The sequence below is a fragment of the Trematomus bernacchii genome, unplaced genomic scaffold (assembly GCF_902827165.1).
Source record: "Trematomus bernacchii unplaced genomic scaffold, fTreBer1.1, whole genome shotgun sequence".
Lineage (NCBI taxonomy): Eukaryota > Metazoa > Chordata > Actinopteri > Perciformes > Nototheniidae > Trematomus > Trematomus bernacchii.
In genome coordinates this window covers 1,291,883-1,308,207 of record NW_022987313.1, presented here as the reverse complement: position 1 = coordinate 1,308,207, position 16,325 = coordinate 1,291,883, and the positions used below count along the sequence as shown (strand labels likewise).

At 39.1% G+C, this 16,325-nt stretch overlaps 1 protein-coding gene across 1 annotated transcript; it reads left to right on the top strand.

Annotated features, from left to right (window-relative positions):
* Positions 1–5,023: 5,023 nt before the first annotated feature.
* Positions 5,024–15,817, top strand: LOC117476670 (exocyst complex component 3-like). Its single transcript, XM_034123393.1, has 11 exons — positions 5,024–5,209; positions 10,105–10,570; positions 11,070–11,187; positions 12,477–12,566; positions 12,799–12,899; positions 12,988–13,089; positions 13,757–13,877; positions 13,986–14,093; positions 14,495–14,650; positions 14,752–14,873; positions 15,021–15,817. Exons 1-11 carry the CDS (start codon positions 5,074–5,076, stop codon positions 15,193–15,195), a joined length of 1,695 nt encoding a protein of 564 aa, XP_033979284.1. The 5' UTR covers positions 5,024–5,073; the 3' UTR covers positions 15,196–15,817.
* The last annotated feature ends 508 nt before the right edge of the window (positions 15,818–16,325 follow it).

Sequence of the window (16,325 nt, the reverse complement as noted above, 5' to 3'; positions counted from 1 at the left end):
ATTCGTTGCCATGGCAACAGCTTTTGAGGACAACTCACTTTTGTCATATTAATGTGTTGAGGGCCGGACCATTAACTGTCATCTGAAGTCTGGTGCAGTTTGGACCATTTTCCATTGAGTTATGACAACATTGTGTTTCATGGCGAGGGATCTGTCACCATGGCAACGGCATATGATGACATCCCATAATTGGCGTAGAGCTGTTCAGGGCTAGGGTTAAGGACAAAGGAGCCTCATTCACTTTACATTGGGGTTGTTTGCGTGGTGCAGACACGTAAATGTAGCAAAGTTCGTGACTCCACCACGCACTGCGGTGTTAAGGAGTCGTGGTGGAGTCACGCATTCTGGTGAGACCAGGTTGGTCTTGCCACATGGCCTTCCCTTGCATAATCTCAAATATTTTTTATTTGTATTTAAGCTACCAACGTGTAACAGAACCATGTCTTGTTTGTTGTTCTCTGACACAAAACATCATGTTGAATCAGTCAATAACAAGATCATTGCCATTGGCATGATGACTTCTGGTTTGGAACACAAAGTTCTGTAAGTAAGTTTCACTTCTTTCGGCTGCTAAACCTTAACTTGTTTTTCACTTATCATCTTGTGTAATCTTTATCTTGTGTTATTTCAAGCTTTTAATTCAGATTGACATGTATGGTATGGGTGTTAGTGTCCCAACAATTCTGTATCTTGTGTAAGTGTATCTGATTATTGCAACACAGCAGCTGCAAGAGAACTATCGATTTTTAGCCGTGTGATTCCATGGATTGTTTATTTTGTTATAACAACGGTCAAATGTTTCTCAGCAGAAAGTTAACCATCCAGTTCAGCAGTTGATATGGGAGCACCAAAAACTGAAGTTCAGGAAAGAGCCAACGCAAAATACTTCTCCGCTCATGTCTTCTGCTTTAATTCCCCACAGCTTCCAATAAATAGTTTAAAAAGTTGTTTAGAATGAGTTTGATGCTTTAAACCAAAGTGTTAATGACTGAAAACCCTGGTTAACATTCAGTCATGTGATTTTTTTTAAAAAACAAACAGTTATCAGAATCAGAATCAGAATATAATTATCATACCAGTATATGCACTTGGCTACCAAAACATGAATAGAGTGTGGTTAAAGTATGTGTGTGATGTCATGTCAATAACAACAGAGTGAAAAGGGTCAGGGTTGGGACAAATGTAATTTCCCCTTGTGGATTTATAAAGTATTTCTTAAATCTTTAGTCTTAATCCTAAACAATTGAAAACTCTTTGCTAAGGAAAGGTAGGGAAAGCTTGTGTTCAAATATTCAAAAAGGTCAAGGAGAAAAATGAGCCATCACAATACTGCAGATAGCTGCATGTCCAAAGAAAGTTGCCATTGAACAAAAAGTAAATAAATAATTAAATTACGATGGTTTGTGTAGTTATAGTACTCAGATCCTTGACTTACTGTGATTAAAAGTATCAAACATCAATGCAAAGATACTTTTTTTAATGAGTAATATGAGCAATTATTTCCTGTGTTCAAAATCCTACTTAAGTAAAAGTACAGGAGTCTTCATAAAGTATCATATGCTGTCTTGTACCTTGGTGGTACTACAGAATATGTGTTGTGTTTCTACTTGAATCTCTTTTTATATCCAAATCTTCTATGTACATAAATGTTTTTTTCTGTCTTTGTGAAGAAGTTTGGTCCAAAACCTGTTTGTTTTTGTGTGCTGTATGCAAACATAAAAAGGGGAAACTAACATCACCCTTTTCAAAGTTAGATCTAAACATCAGAGCTAGAGATGCTATGAGATACAAGACCACAGAGATGTGATTAGCTATGATATTGTGATACAATCATGGCGCATCTGCCCCTGAGGTGTGAAAGCATTTAAAGACAATGGTGACCTGATACAGTATCTACTACAGCTGTCGAATGTGTTTGAATGGACTTCTAAGAACTCAGTTTGATTATTTTTCATTATTAACTTCTAGATGATGACCACAGTGTTATCCAATCTTGTTTATAGTGCTTTATTGAACAGGGAATGGGGGCCAAGATTGTATCAAGAGACTTTAAGCCCCCTCACTGTCCCTGTTGATCCAAAGTGGCGGGACTGCAGGGCCCATTATCTAACAAACATGATAAGCTCCACTGTGCAAGTCACCACAGTAGCTGATTGGTTGGGATATTTCATTTCATTTTTATTTGTCCCGCTCATGGTACGCATAGCCAAATGTTCAATAATTGCCAACAAAACATGTCTCTACACACCATTGAGCGAAAAGGAGCAGGGAGAAGAATAAAATCTTATATGACCTGCCCCTTTCTAAAAAAAACAAAAAAATAAATACAAATAGATGGTCTGCCCTTCATAATAAAAAAAAATGTTCACAGCCACACATAAGAGTACACCCGCATCTGAGTCCTACTGGAGAAGAAGGTGGAAAGCGGCGCCTAATAATAATAATAATAATAATAATAACAATAACAATAACAATAACAATAATAATTAAAGCTGCAAGCAGCGTTGAGCGGGTCGTGCTGTCCGCACGTCGACGTGTGTGTCTAGGTGTCTCAAGGACTCGGCCGTTGGCAAACGTGGGAAGTTTCAGGCCGATCAGACAACGTACATGGGAGTTACAGCAGTATCATAAACATTGTGTTTGATGGCGAGTGATCTGTCGCCATGGCAACGGAATTTGATGACACCCCATAATACGCCTAGATGTGTTGAGGGCTGCATCGTTATCAAACCTGTGAAGTTTTGGGCTGTTTGGAGCATGTTAACTGGAGTTATGAGAAAACCGTGTTTCACGGCGACCATTTTGTTACCATAGCAACGACATTTGACGAAATCTCAAAACTGACACATATATGTGTCGAGGGCTTGACGGTTAGCACACATGGGAAATTTGAACACTTTTTTACCATTTGCACAGGAGTTATAGCAATATCGTGCTTAACGGCGAGGGATGCGTTGCCATGGCAACAGCTTTTGAGGAAAACTCACTATTGTCATATTGAGGTGTTGAGGGCCGGACCATTAACTGTCATCTGAAGTCTGGTGCAGTTTGGACCATTTTCCATCGAGTTATGACAACACTGTGTTTCATGGCGAGGGATCTGTCACCATGGCAACGGCATATGATGACATCCCATAATTGGCGTAGAGCTGTTCAGGGCCGGACCATTAGTCATCATCTGAAGTCTGGTGCCGGTGATATAAAAGTGAAGATTGGGGGACGATGGGACCGTGTCCATTGGAGTTACAGCGACACCGTGTTTTATGGTGAGGGATGCGTTGCCATGGAAACGGCATATGATGACATCCCATAATTGGCGTAGAGCTGTTGAGGGCCGGACCATTAGCCATCATCTGAAGTGTGGTGCAGTTTGGACCATTTTCCATTGACTTAAGACAACATTGTGTTTTATGGCGAGGGATGCGTTGCCATGGAAACGGCATACGGTGAGATTTCACGTAGAGCTGTTGAGGCATGGACCGGTGATATAAAAGTGAAGATTGGGGGACGATGGGACCGTGTCCATTGGAGTTACAGCGACACCGTGTTTTATGGCGAGGGATTCGTTGCCATGGTAACGCCATATTAAGTAACATCAAATTTGACGTAGAGCTGTTCAGGGCCGCAGTGTTGACCATCATGTGAAGTTTGGTGGCGTTCTGAGTATGTCAGTTGGCGTTATGACATCATCGTGTTCCATGGCGAGGGATGGCCGAGCATCGAGCGAACGCGAACTTTGACGCCAAATCACGGCTACGCCGTGCGAAAGAAAAAGACTTCCGTGATAACTTTGAATTGCCCATGTCTCGAGACGCTACCCGACGAATTTCGAGTCGTACGGATAAAGTCCCTGGGAGAAGATAGATTTCGTGCGGAGGACGAAAAACGCGATAAATCGCGTTTTTCCGACGCCAAATTCAAAATGGCCGGCTTCCTGTACGTTATTTTATACCCCTCCAAGAGGCTTTTTGGTTTGTCTCCGCACCCTAGATATGCGTCACATGGGCGCGAAGCGCCCATGTGACTAGGTTCGCGTGGGCTACCTACTGTCATGATTTAGGCCACTTTTAATGGGCTTTTACCCGTCTTTTTCCCTGTTTTTAGTGGGTTTTGCATGGTTATCGCTCGCTTCGCGAGCGACTAAATTGATCGTAACGATATTAATTATGCGAGTTGCACTCACGTGGGCTAAGCCCACGTGACTGGGCTCGCGCGGACTATCTGCCGTTACTATTTCCGAACCTTTTCTGTGTTTTGCCGGTCGTTTTCCCTGTTTTTATGTGTTTTTCGCAGGTTTATCGGTCGCTGCGCGACCGATTTCAATAGGGTCTTCGCCGACCTATGGTCTCAGACCCTAATAAAACCAGCCCTACAAATAAAAAAGATGTCTATTATTATTATTATTATTATTAACGATAATGATTAAAATAATTATGGATTTTTTTGTAGGAGTGTTTTTATTATTATTTATTTATTATTATTATTATTATTATTATTATTATTATTATTATTATCATTATCATTATTATTATTATTATTATTATTATAATATTTATGCACTTTTATACATAAATGATAACTAAATAATAATACAATAATTATAAAGTATTAATAGTTAACTAATAATAATAATAATAATAATAATAATAATAATGTATATATAATAAAACCACTACAACTTATAGAAATAATACAACAATATATTTATATTAACACTAATAATAATAATAATAATAATAATAATAATAATAATAATAATAATAATAATAATAATAATAATAATAATAAAACCAGCCCTTCAAATAAAAAATAAAAAAGATGTCCTTTATTATTATTATTATTATTATTATTATTAGTGTTAATAAACAGTCGTAGTAGCTGTAGTATTAGTATTAATATCTCATTTCTAACGTTCACCCCTGGAAGCAGTTACAGTTAAGGGGAAAGTGAAAGTGAAAGTGCTGGAGGATGAGGTGAGGGAAAACCCAACTCCTTTCTCTCCTCTATAAAAAATACAGTCAGCTGCAGACTGAGAAAAAGGCTCGGCCCTGAGGAGGAACGTGATTCACTTCAATGTCACAGCGCGGAGGCACAACCTGTGCAAACTCATTGAAACTGGAGATGAATAAATTCAAGGCATTCGTTGTGAAGAAAAAACAGAGAGAAAGCACGCAGCCTTTAATAGAGGATAACAACGACATACAAGATGGTAAGACTCTTTTTGGATCATGAGTTTGCACAAGTGATCTTCTTTTTATATGTAAACTATAGACTATAAATAACATCTTCTACTATTGTCTGTCTTGGTAGTATATTTGTTTTGCTACAGCTTGAAAAAAAGGCCATGTTGATTTAGTATTATTTTAAGTAATATTTTCTTATGTGTGACAACTGAAAACGGAGTTATGAAGTGCTAAGTTGTGTCATCAAACGACAGATGACAAAGAAAGTACAGAAAATAGAAATGCCACAAAAAAAGAAAGAAAACTGTGACTTTGAACTCAATGACAAAAGGTTCAAGGTTCAAGGCTTTTATTGGTCATACGAACAAAGCTACAGTGTAGTTATGACCAGGGGCGTCGCCTGGACCTGAAAACATTCGGGGCTTAGCCCACAGTGGCGGCGGCACTACAGTGGCATTTTTTACTGCAACACTCCCCACACGCACACACACAGTACACCCGCGACTGTTACAATGAAGGCTCGATAATCAGCTCATGGCATATAGGCAGGGGTAAAGTGGTATTTTTTATGAGTGGGGGGCTCACCTCCTCTAGGGGGGGTCCGGGGGGATGCTCCCCCGGGAAGATTTTTTTTTAAATATTGAAGTTAAATGCATCAATCTGGTGCACTTTGAGAGCAAAATGAAGAGATCTATGGATACCTCTCTCAACACCCATATGAAGCAGAACTGTAAACAGATGTACTTTTTCTTTATGGATATTTTACTAATCACTCCCCTTTTAAACTCTATTCTTGTTCTTAAACACAAAAGTTGTGGTGACTGATGTTGCACTATCTGATCATTCCTGTGTTTTCTTTGAGAGCTCTATTTCTGTTCACAAAAATGTTCAGAAAGAGGTAACCACAAAGCGATATTTAACTGAAAATACTAGGGAAATGTTTACTCATAATTTTTCATCCACACTTGCCCCTGCTAACATCTCAGTAAATGAGCTAGTAGATCATTTTAATTCAAAAATTAAAAATGTTATAGATACCATTGCTCCAACTAAGGTAAAGGAAGTGACTGGCAAGAAAATATCTCCATGGAGAAAGGCCATGACCGTGAGAACAGAAAAAAGAGAGTGTCGAAAAGCTGAACGTAGGTGGCGAAAAACAAATCTCCAGGTTCACTTTGAAATCTATAAAGAGAGACTTGACCTTTATAATTTGGAATTGAAAAACGCACGACAGTCTTTCTTCTCTGACATCATTACCAAAAACAAAAACAACGCACGTGCCTTGTTTGCTACCGTCGACAGACTAACTAACCCCCCAGTGTCAGTAGCATCTGAATTTCTATCCACCAGGGCATGCAATGATTTTGCCTCCTTCTTCACTGACAAAATTCAGAAAATTAGACAAGCAGTCAGTGCCTCTGCATCAGGTACAGCAAATGTGTTGTCTCTGTGTCCACCTAATATCAATTCAAACACCATGACACAATTCCATCAGATTAATGATAAAAACTTAGAGGACATTATTCAACTTCTGAAATCCTCCTCCTGCTGCCTTGATATTATTCCAACAGGATTTTTCAAAGATGTTTTTCATTGCATGGCCTCAGATCTACTTGATATAGTAAACACATCTCTTCACTCAGGTATTTTTCCACAGGCACTGAAAACTGCAGTCATTAAACCGCTCTTAAAAAAGAATAATCTAGATGCTTCAGTAATGAACAATTACAGGCCAATATCAAACCTGCCATTTCTAGGTAAAATCATTGAAAAAGTTGTATTTCAACAGTTGAGTAACTTCTTGCATTTAAATAACTGTTTGGATGTGTTCCAGTCAGGATTTCGTCCAAACCACAGCACTGAGACTGCTCTTGTAAAGGTCTTCAATGACATCCACTTGACAGTGGCAGAACTTCAGTGTTAGTATTATTAGATCTCAGTGCTGCGTTTGACACTGTTGACCACAACATATTACTAGACCGACTAGAAAACTGGGTGGGACTTTCGGAAACAGTTCTAAATTGGTTTGAGTCCTACTTAAAGGACAGAAAAAACGTTGTTTCTATAGGTAAATACACATCTGAGTTGACAAATATGACATGTGGGGTACCTCAAGGCTCCATCTTGGGGCCTCTTCTCTTTAACATCTACATGCTACCACTGGCTCAGATAATGAAAAACAACAAAATAAGTTACCATAGCTATGCGGATGACACACAAATGTACGTAACAATTTCACCAGGAGACTATGCTCCAATTCAAACACTGAGTAAGTGCATTGAACAAATCAATGACTGGATGTGTCAGAACTTTCTCCAATTAAACAAAGATAAAACTGAGGTAATGGTTTTTGGAGCCAAGGCAGAACGTATAAAAGTTAGCGCTGAGCTTCAGTCTGCAATGTTCAAAACAACAGATAAAGCCAGAAATCTAGGTGTAGTCATGGACTCTGACCTGAGTTTCAACAGTCACATTAAAACAGTTACTAAATCAGCCTACTATCACCTAAAGAATATATCCAGGATTAAAAGACTAATGTCACAGCAGGATTTGGAAAAACTTGTCCATGCTTTTATCTTCAGTAGACTGGACTACTGTAATGGTGTCTTTACAGGTCTCACAAAAAAATCTATTAGAAAGCTGCAGCTAATTCAGAACGCCGCTGCTTGAGTCCTCACTAACACTAAGAAAGTGGATCACATCACTCCTGTTCTGAAGTCCTTACACTGGCTTCCTGTGTGTCAAAGAATAGATTTCAAAATATTGTTGCTGGTTTATAAAGCTTTGAATGGTTTAGGCCCAAATTACATGTCTGACCTACTGCTAAATTATGAACCATCCAGAACTCTCAGGTCTTCAGGGACTGGTCAGCTTTCTGTCCCCAGAGTCAGAACTAAACATGGAGAAGCAGCGTTCAGTTATTATGCTCCAAACATCTGGAACAAACTCCCAGAAACCTGCAGGTCCGCTGCAACTCTTACTACTTTTAAATCCAGGCTGAAGACTTTTCTTTTTGCCGCTGCTTTTAATTGAACTATTCATATCTTAAACTGCACTGTAACTTTTATCCATGTATTTTTTCTTTTAATGTTTATTTTATTATCTTTTATTTTTAATGACTGATTTTAAATGCCATTTTCTTAATGTCTTCCATTTTTGTAAAGCACTTTGAATTGCCTTGTGTTGAAAGGTGCTATATAAATAAACTTGCCTTGCCTTGCCTTGCCTTACTGCCATATAGTATTTCATAACTGTTTTTTCCTTTATTTTTTTAATAACTATAATGATCATATGAAGGTGTGCCGCGGAAATAATCTTTTGAATAATTTGTGACCAAACCGTTTGAGACCCACTGAGATAACTTAGACTAAAGTTAACTATCTAAACACTCAGAGAGTCCTTTAGCTCACCTGAGTCTCTCAGTCTGAGAGGAGAGGATCGCCTCCAGCTTCTTGTGGAACAAACAGCTCCTTATGTCCGTTAGTGCAGCTAGCTAACCAGATGCTAACAACACGGTCCATGCTGGCACCGGTCCCTCCCTCCCTCTCTCCCCCTCTCTCTCTCTATCACACTATTAAATTAAATGCGCTATTGCCACACACACACAGAGCCGAGCTTGAATGACACAAGCACACGTTTATTTCCATGCAACTCTCTGATTGGTCTGGTGTCATGCCTCTGTTGCATTCACTGAACACGGGAAATTACAGTGCTGCCGTCCTCTCTTGTCATGATGAGGTTCACGTAAAGCACGGTTAATGTATTATATTATTGAGGGAGAATTGTCCGGGGCTACAGAAAAAACATTCGGGGCTAAAGCCCCGGATGCCCAGGCCAGGCGACGCCACTGGTTATGACGATGAAAATCTTAGGTCACAGGCTCCTCCAACAGTGTAAAATAAGTACTTAAGTTAAAAAAGTGTTGCATGCTTAATCTTAAGTACAAGCAACAAATACTTAAAGTGTTAAAAGTACTTATTATTGCCATATAAATAGGGGTCTTCACTTAAAGGTGGAGCTCTTTTTCCTTTTAAACAGCTGGGTAACTTAATTTAACATACATAACAATCAAATCTGAATGTTTAAAGTAACTAAAGCGGAACAAAATAATTATTGTAAAAAAATGTTGGAGTCAAAATGCACTCAAGTATAAAGTAGCACAAAATGGAAACATTCAAGTACAGTAACTCAAATTGGCTTTTTCCCTACAGTAATTAAGTAAATAAACAAATAAATCTATATTTAAGTGTGTTTAGATTTTTTTTAAAGGATATACAAACAGTAAAAACGGTTAACAGCAGTGTATACTGTAAGTGGAGGCAAATCAAAGTGTTGGAGCAGTTTCATGGAAGACTGTAATATCAGGGTTTAAATCAGAGTTTATCAAACTGCTGCTGCCATTGGTGTAAATATCAGGCTGGCTGGAATCCCCCTGTAAACCTAGACAAATATGTGACATTAGTTACGCTTGAGGAGAGTCCCACAGAGAGTTGTTGCAGCAGGTTGACGTCTAACTCACACATGGATACTTCTATATCTATATTTAGATATAGCTAACCTGTTATTCTGCTTGGATGTTTTATTAAGTTTTAATAAGTGCAGCAAAATGCTGAGTAGCTATCTCAGACTATTTTGCAGGTATTATAAACAAAATAACTTGAGGTGAATTGTTGACCTGATTATGGATATGGACAATCAGAGAAAGATTTACAATTTCAATTTAAGGGCAGTGTCTGCAGTAGAATATATGTATAACAGAAAATAGCAGCTCAATGTGCTTTACAATAAACAATAAAGGGGCCCTATTATACCTTTTGGGGTTTCCCCTTTCCTGGAGTTTGTTATAGGTTTTTGTGCAAAAAAAACAACATCTCTCATTTACACCTACATTTTGACCTACATTTCACTCTTTTTTTCACAGGATTTAAACAGGCACCATGTACCAGGTATGAAAACCCTTTGGTTCAGAATACCTTGAACATCCACAAAGAACAACGCCTGCAGAGTGAGGAACAGATCACACTTGAGAAATTCGCTGAACTTCTTCATGTGCCACTTGAGGATGGATCTTGTTGCTCAACACACCGTCAGCTCAATGCAGAGCAGCAGCATCTCTGCCTCGTACAAAGATCTGTGGACCAACACTTCCAAGAGCTATCTCCAGATGTGGACCAGAACCTCCATCAGTACCTGGAGAACGTGCGGAAGATGGTTATTACCGAGTTTGTGAGGCTCGGCCCCCCTTTGACACGTATGGGGCTGATGGGAAGTCTGATTGATTGCTACCATCGTGAGACGTTTACTCGCCTCGATGATCTGCTGCAGATCGTCCGACCCTCCAAGAACTCCTTTGAGTTGATGAAATGGGTCCTACATACGTATCTGAGGTATCTTTCTCTACATTTTAAGCCTTTGGATATCTATTTGTTTTGTGGCAATGAGATGGACCCATCCTTGCAAATTGAAGAGACCCTTGACTAAAAAACAATCTTTCCGAAATGTTTGACTTAAATCACAGAATATTTTATCTGGTACAATTGTGATTTTCTTCTTGTTAATTACCCTGAAACATTATGAATACCTCAACTTGAAGGCGTACCGGGCCTTTACTTTCTTTTTTACCTAACCAAGTACATTTGATGCTTAAACCCATAGACACTGATCCACGTGTTCATGACATTGACCACATGCTATGAATGATGTCTGTTTTGATCCAAATGCATCACACAAGCAACCATACCCTTAATGACCCTTAATGAAATGCAAGGTCATAGAGACACTTTGCAGATTTTAAGAATTGTTCTCGTATTTCTTTTCTTATACCCTAAAAATATTTTCTGAATCATAGATTAATTAATAACTGATGTTATTGTTTTACTTTCCCAGCCCGGAGATGCTCTGTCATCCTGAACTTCAAGAAGTGGATCCCATTAAAAAGGTAGACCTCCTGCTGTTCACCGAGTGGGTGGGAAAAGCCAAGGACAAACTGCTTGAAAATGTGGAGGTAAGAATACTGAATTATGTAAATGTCCATGTTTGGCTATAGTTTGCTCCCAAATGCAGTTAAAAAGATTGAGGTAGGTATGAACAAAACGTGAGCTTTTAAATAAAGGAAGCTGATAACACAAACAGTTTAACACAAAAACAGGGGGCCTAGGCAAGGTAAAACAAAACTATAAAAAACAAAGAAAAACTGAACGAGTAGATACCAGAGAGGCACGAGGAACAAGGATAACACAGGGAAATCAGGCAGGACTGATAGAAGGAAGACGGGAACAAAGCCGCGTTCACACCGGAGTACTTTTCCCCGTACTTTTCGCGTTTAGTTCCGTTAGTACCCCTTATGTCACGTTCACACCAAAAAGAGTACTGAGTGCTGGGAACTTTTACCCCCATTTTTAGTGCCTGCTGAGAGATGGTACTTTCCTGGGGGAAAAAAGTGCCCCAGTTCTGATTGGCTGGGCGAATTGCAAACCACGCCCCGTAAAACTCTGAAATGTTTTGTAGAGCCGCCATTTTATTATCCTTGCATTAGCATTATTAGCATTAGCATTCGCCTAGCGCACAAACGCAGAGAGACTAACTTATGGCAACACAAAATAAAGCATGGGAGCGGTGGAGATGAGGAGGTGTTGGCGTTCTGGCGATTTACTCGGAAGGCTTCAGTAGAAGCTGCTGGGAGTCCCAGCAGCTTCTACTGAAGCCAGTCCCCAACTCCGGGGACTTCCGGCCGGGGACTTCGGGTGGCAGTATACACCGTGAAGTGGTTTGCGGCCTGCCAGTAAACCCAAAGCAGAAGAAGACGAAGTGACGTCAGCGGCTCATTTGCGTAATCTTCCCTCAGGGAACTTATTCCGGTGTGAACGCGATCTGTATTAAGTGCCCTGGGGTAATAAGTGCCGGGGCACTAAGTGCCGGCACTAAGTACAGCAAAGTACTTGGTGTGAACGCGGCTAAAGAGAGCGAACCACCAGAGATCACAGGGGAAGATGCTTATATACCCATAGGACTAATCACTGAGACAACACACAGCTGGGGGGAGGGGGCATGCAAAAACACAAAGGGTAGCAGGTGAATAGAAGCTGACAATCAAACAGGCGGGAAAATACATAGACAGGAAGTAAATCAAGACAAGACAGGAGGAAATATATTTCAAAAATAAAACCGTAAACAAAACCAGAATCATGACAGCAAATGTATGAATTATGCATTCATTTCTCAGTTACTCAGTGTCACTACAACCACACTGCTGAAAACTTCTGATGTGTATTTTGTCATCCTATTGTTGCACAGAACGAGGTCAAAGTGTTCCTGGAGAAAATCCTGCAGAATGAGAGAGACAAAGAAACTGTCAAAGATGACCTGTATGTGGACACTATCCAGGTACAAAGTCTATGGTTACTATGAGAGTTATAGAAAAGACTAGTGTGCATATATGTGTCTATTAATAAAGTATATCTTCCTATATACTCTCTTTTTCAGTACATTATTTGAAATATCTATCTAGTTGTAACTATAAAATGTGATAATTAAATAGTGAATTGCATTATTTAAAAAAAAAATTGATTTCCAATGTATCTGTTGAAAAATGTCGTTGTTGTTGTTTCTCTTTCAGTGCATTGATGCCATGATCGAGGCGGGGCGACAAATCAGCCAAAAACTGTCTGGCCGCGTGCAGGATGTCTGTTTCCAAGAGCTGCTGAATTTTCTGACACAGTGAGAATAATTTACTGATTTATTTACACATATTAACACCAGTACCTAAAGCATGAATAATAACAATTGCTTTTTATTTGCTTTGTAGGTACACCAATGAGCAGACTGAGATTCTTGAAAAAAAAGCAAAAGTGGACCAACCAGAAATCAAAGATTTCTTCAAGACTTTGAAGAACTGCAAAGAAATCAAGTAAGAGGGGACCTATTCTGCTCATTTTTAGGTTTCATAATTTTTTGACATATCCCCATGTGGTCCGGCAGTGGCTCAGTCAGTAGGGGCTTGGACTGGGAGCTTTAGGGGCGCCGGTTCAAGTCCCCGACCAGACCTAAAATATGGAGTGTGGACTGCTACTTGGAGAGGTCCCAGTTCACCTCCTGCCCTGCCGTGGTGCCCTTGAGCAAGGCACCGGACACCCCCCTTCCCCCCTCACTCCCATTGCTCCCGGGTGCTGTACAATAGCTGCCCACTGCTCCTAGTACTAGACTCCAGGTACTAGGATGGGTTAAATGCAGAGAACACATTTCACTGTGTGTGCTGTGTGCTCTGCATGTGTGACCATTAAAGAGGGTTTCATCCCTCCCAATTCTATCTATCTATCTATTCTATTTAATGTTCAGAAAACTCTTTATTTTTCTCATACTGCCTGTGCTGCAGCACCTCTTTTCACCCTCTGTCTGAAACCAGAGCCCAGTCTGCTCTGATTGGTTAGCTGGTCAACTTTTTATTTATTGGTCAACCGCTTAGAGATATCACGTACAATGTGTTGAAGTGCTATCCAATAGAAGCGTGAGTGTTACATAGTGATGTCACTATTTCCAGGAAGTTAACTTATTTTTCCTCTGATTTTTCCTCTCAGGCAGTACATCCAGACAAAGGAGATCAAAACATCCCTTCTCAAAGAAACCCTGGCTGTACTTGACAACATGGAGACTTTTACTTTGAAAGTCCTGAAGGAAATCACAGCTGACATGACAGAGGTAGCTATTCAACTTAATCACTAATATAATGTTTTCTTACATGTTTAAAAGTGGATTATGATTTATGCATTATATCGAACTAATGTTTATGTTTTTGTTAAATCACAGAGGTACCTTAAGAAATACTTCAAATCGGAGAACAAGGACTTTCTCCCCTTGATCCAGGACTTGAAGCATCTTTTCTCAGAGCTGCAGGGCTTCCAGGGCGTCCAAATGGTACGTCTTGAATCCCCCCATTCAAATCTTTATTGTTGAATTTGCATTGACAATGACAAAAGCTTCCTATTTCCTTAAGAGTGTTTGTTTTTAATTTCTGCCTAATTTAAAGGTGCTACGTCCATTATGTGAAATATCAATATTTAGCTCATTTTTTCCCATTTCTCTTTTCTGCATTTAGTTAAAGTACTTGTGTATAATGCACAACCCTTGATATAATACCAATTAAGACTTTGGCATAAGTCTTCACTTTGGATTTAAATAGAGATATTTGCTGAGGAAAATGTGTAAAACCTATTGTCGTTGATCTATGAATGAATCATAAAGAACATGAAGTTATGCAGGCTTTTGTTTCCTCATATGTGTATCTTAATGCTTTTGTTCTTCTTTGTGTTTCTCAGAGAGTGGTGCACGAGGCCTACAAGCTCGTCACCTACCTTTACCTCAAGCATTTTATCCAGAGAAGTAAGAAAAAACTGTTGAGGTGCTGGGGTCCTGATGTTGGCCGAACAGTCTATCAAGATGCTGAAATGCTCCAGGAAACCTTTTCAATGATGGTATGTGCTCTTTTCTGTCATAATGAAGTTCATTCACCAGCAGCAGGATCACATCTGCTCTGGTTACCGCGTAGAGCCTGACCTGTGATGTTTTGTTTTAGGCTCCTGGTGTGGAACAGTGGCACCTCATGCTGCTCAGTGTCAGAGAACTGGACGAGTGTGAAAGCTTCGATGCTGTGAAGCTCACAGTGGCTAGAATGCATGACGAATATCACACGTGGAGGTAAATCTTTCAAATGTTTTTACACCTATCTTTCTTAATGCTGTCCAATAATGTGGCTTTTGAATTTATTCTGAAATGGGCCATCCAGGAGTACTTTGGTATTTAAAAAATATATATTTGATGCTAAAAAAAGATTTTAATTCACAGCGAGTTCATGGAGATCCTGCCCGCCCTGCTGCGATGGAAAGGCCTTTCTAAACGGAAGATTATGGAGCTGGAGGACATCCTGAAGGACCTCCCCAACTATCAACCCAGAGCAGGATCTGTTTCCTGGTTCTTGTGTTTTATCTACAAGAGGATCGACCGAAACAAGCAAAGATGACAGAGCTGAGTGTTCAGAAACCTTCCTGGACACCCTTCTTGAAACATGTCACCTTTGGCAGTGAGTTGTAAGAAAGTTAGGTGAGAGTTTTAGTGATTTTGTGATGCAATTATGGCTGATGATGAGGCCGAATGAGGAAGGACAAGAAGGGAAGAATTGACCAACGATCCATAAAATAAATATAGGGACAGTTGTAGAGCGCAAGCACGATTCAAATGTTTGTTTGTTCACGAAATACATTGCAAGACGTTATTTGACATCATTATAAAAAAGAAAATGCATCGGCTTGCCAGAATAAAAATCACGCGAGGGAGGTGCTCATGGGTGAAAACACTACCGCTTCTGTCCACAGGGGGCACCTAAATCACTACAAAATGAACCTTCTTATAGCTGCTTTAAAACTGAAGGGTTTATAGATTGTTATTATTGTTTACGATTTAAGATATTTCGAATATTTATGTGGAACAGTTAAATTGTGTTTCATACTTTATATGCTGCCTCTCCGTTATCATGTTCATATTTTATTATTATTTATTAAATATTAAATTATGTATTTATATGAACATATTTATATTTAACAGAAACTAGAATCAACCATACAGTATAAAACGTTATTGTTAAAAATGTATTTTTTTTAGCTACTCAAACCATTCTGATTTACACTTGAACTGTCAAATTTGTTCTTAAACGTTTTTGCTACTATTTTCTTTTTTAATGCTTTTACAATCAGGGTACAGATGTTGGTTACTCTTATTTCTGCCTGCTAAATATTTAATAATGCATTCCACTTAACTATTTTTGTGTGAGTTGTACAATATTGTTTTGTTTTATTTTATTCCCTCTTTATTCCTGTATCTTATTTTCAGCTTCAATGTGAGTTGAATTGCTGCACTACAATCTTATGTACTGTATTCTCGTGGTGATGTTTTTGTTTAGGAGCTTATAGTTTGGGTTACAGGGACAATCAAACAATGTTTAATAAATAAAATACAAATCTAATAGAAGGATTTATTAAAAAGTACGATTTCTGTTGATTTGTGTAATGGTACCGGACGCTTTTTGTAGGTATTTTTGCTGTAGAAAAAATAGAAAAAATAATTAAATAAAAATAAAAGGAAAATATGTTGGTT

Excerpts from the sequence above, each read along its gene's own strand:
- LOC117476670 (XM_034123393.1), top strand. The coding sequence starts at position 5,074 with ATGTCACAGCGCGGAGGCACAACCTGTGCAAACTCATTGAAACTGGAG. Across the intron at positions 10,571-11,069 it reads GTCCTACATACGTATCTGAG|CCCGGAGATGCTCTGTCATC; the intron begins GTATCTTTCTCT and ends TTACTTTCCCAG. Across the intron at positions 14,874-15,020 it reads GACGAATATCACACGTGGAG|CGAGTTCATGGAGATCCTGC; the intron begins GTAAATCTTTCA and ends TTTAATTCACAG.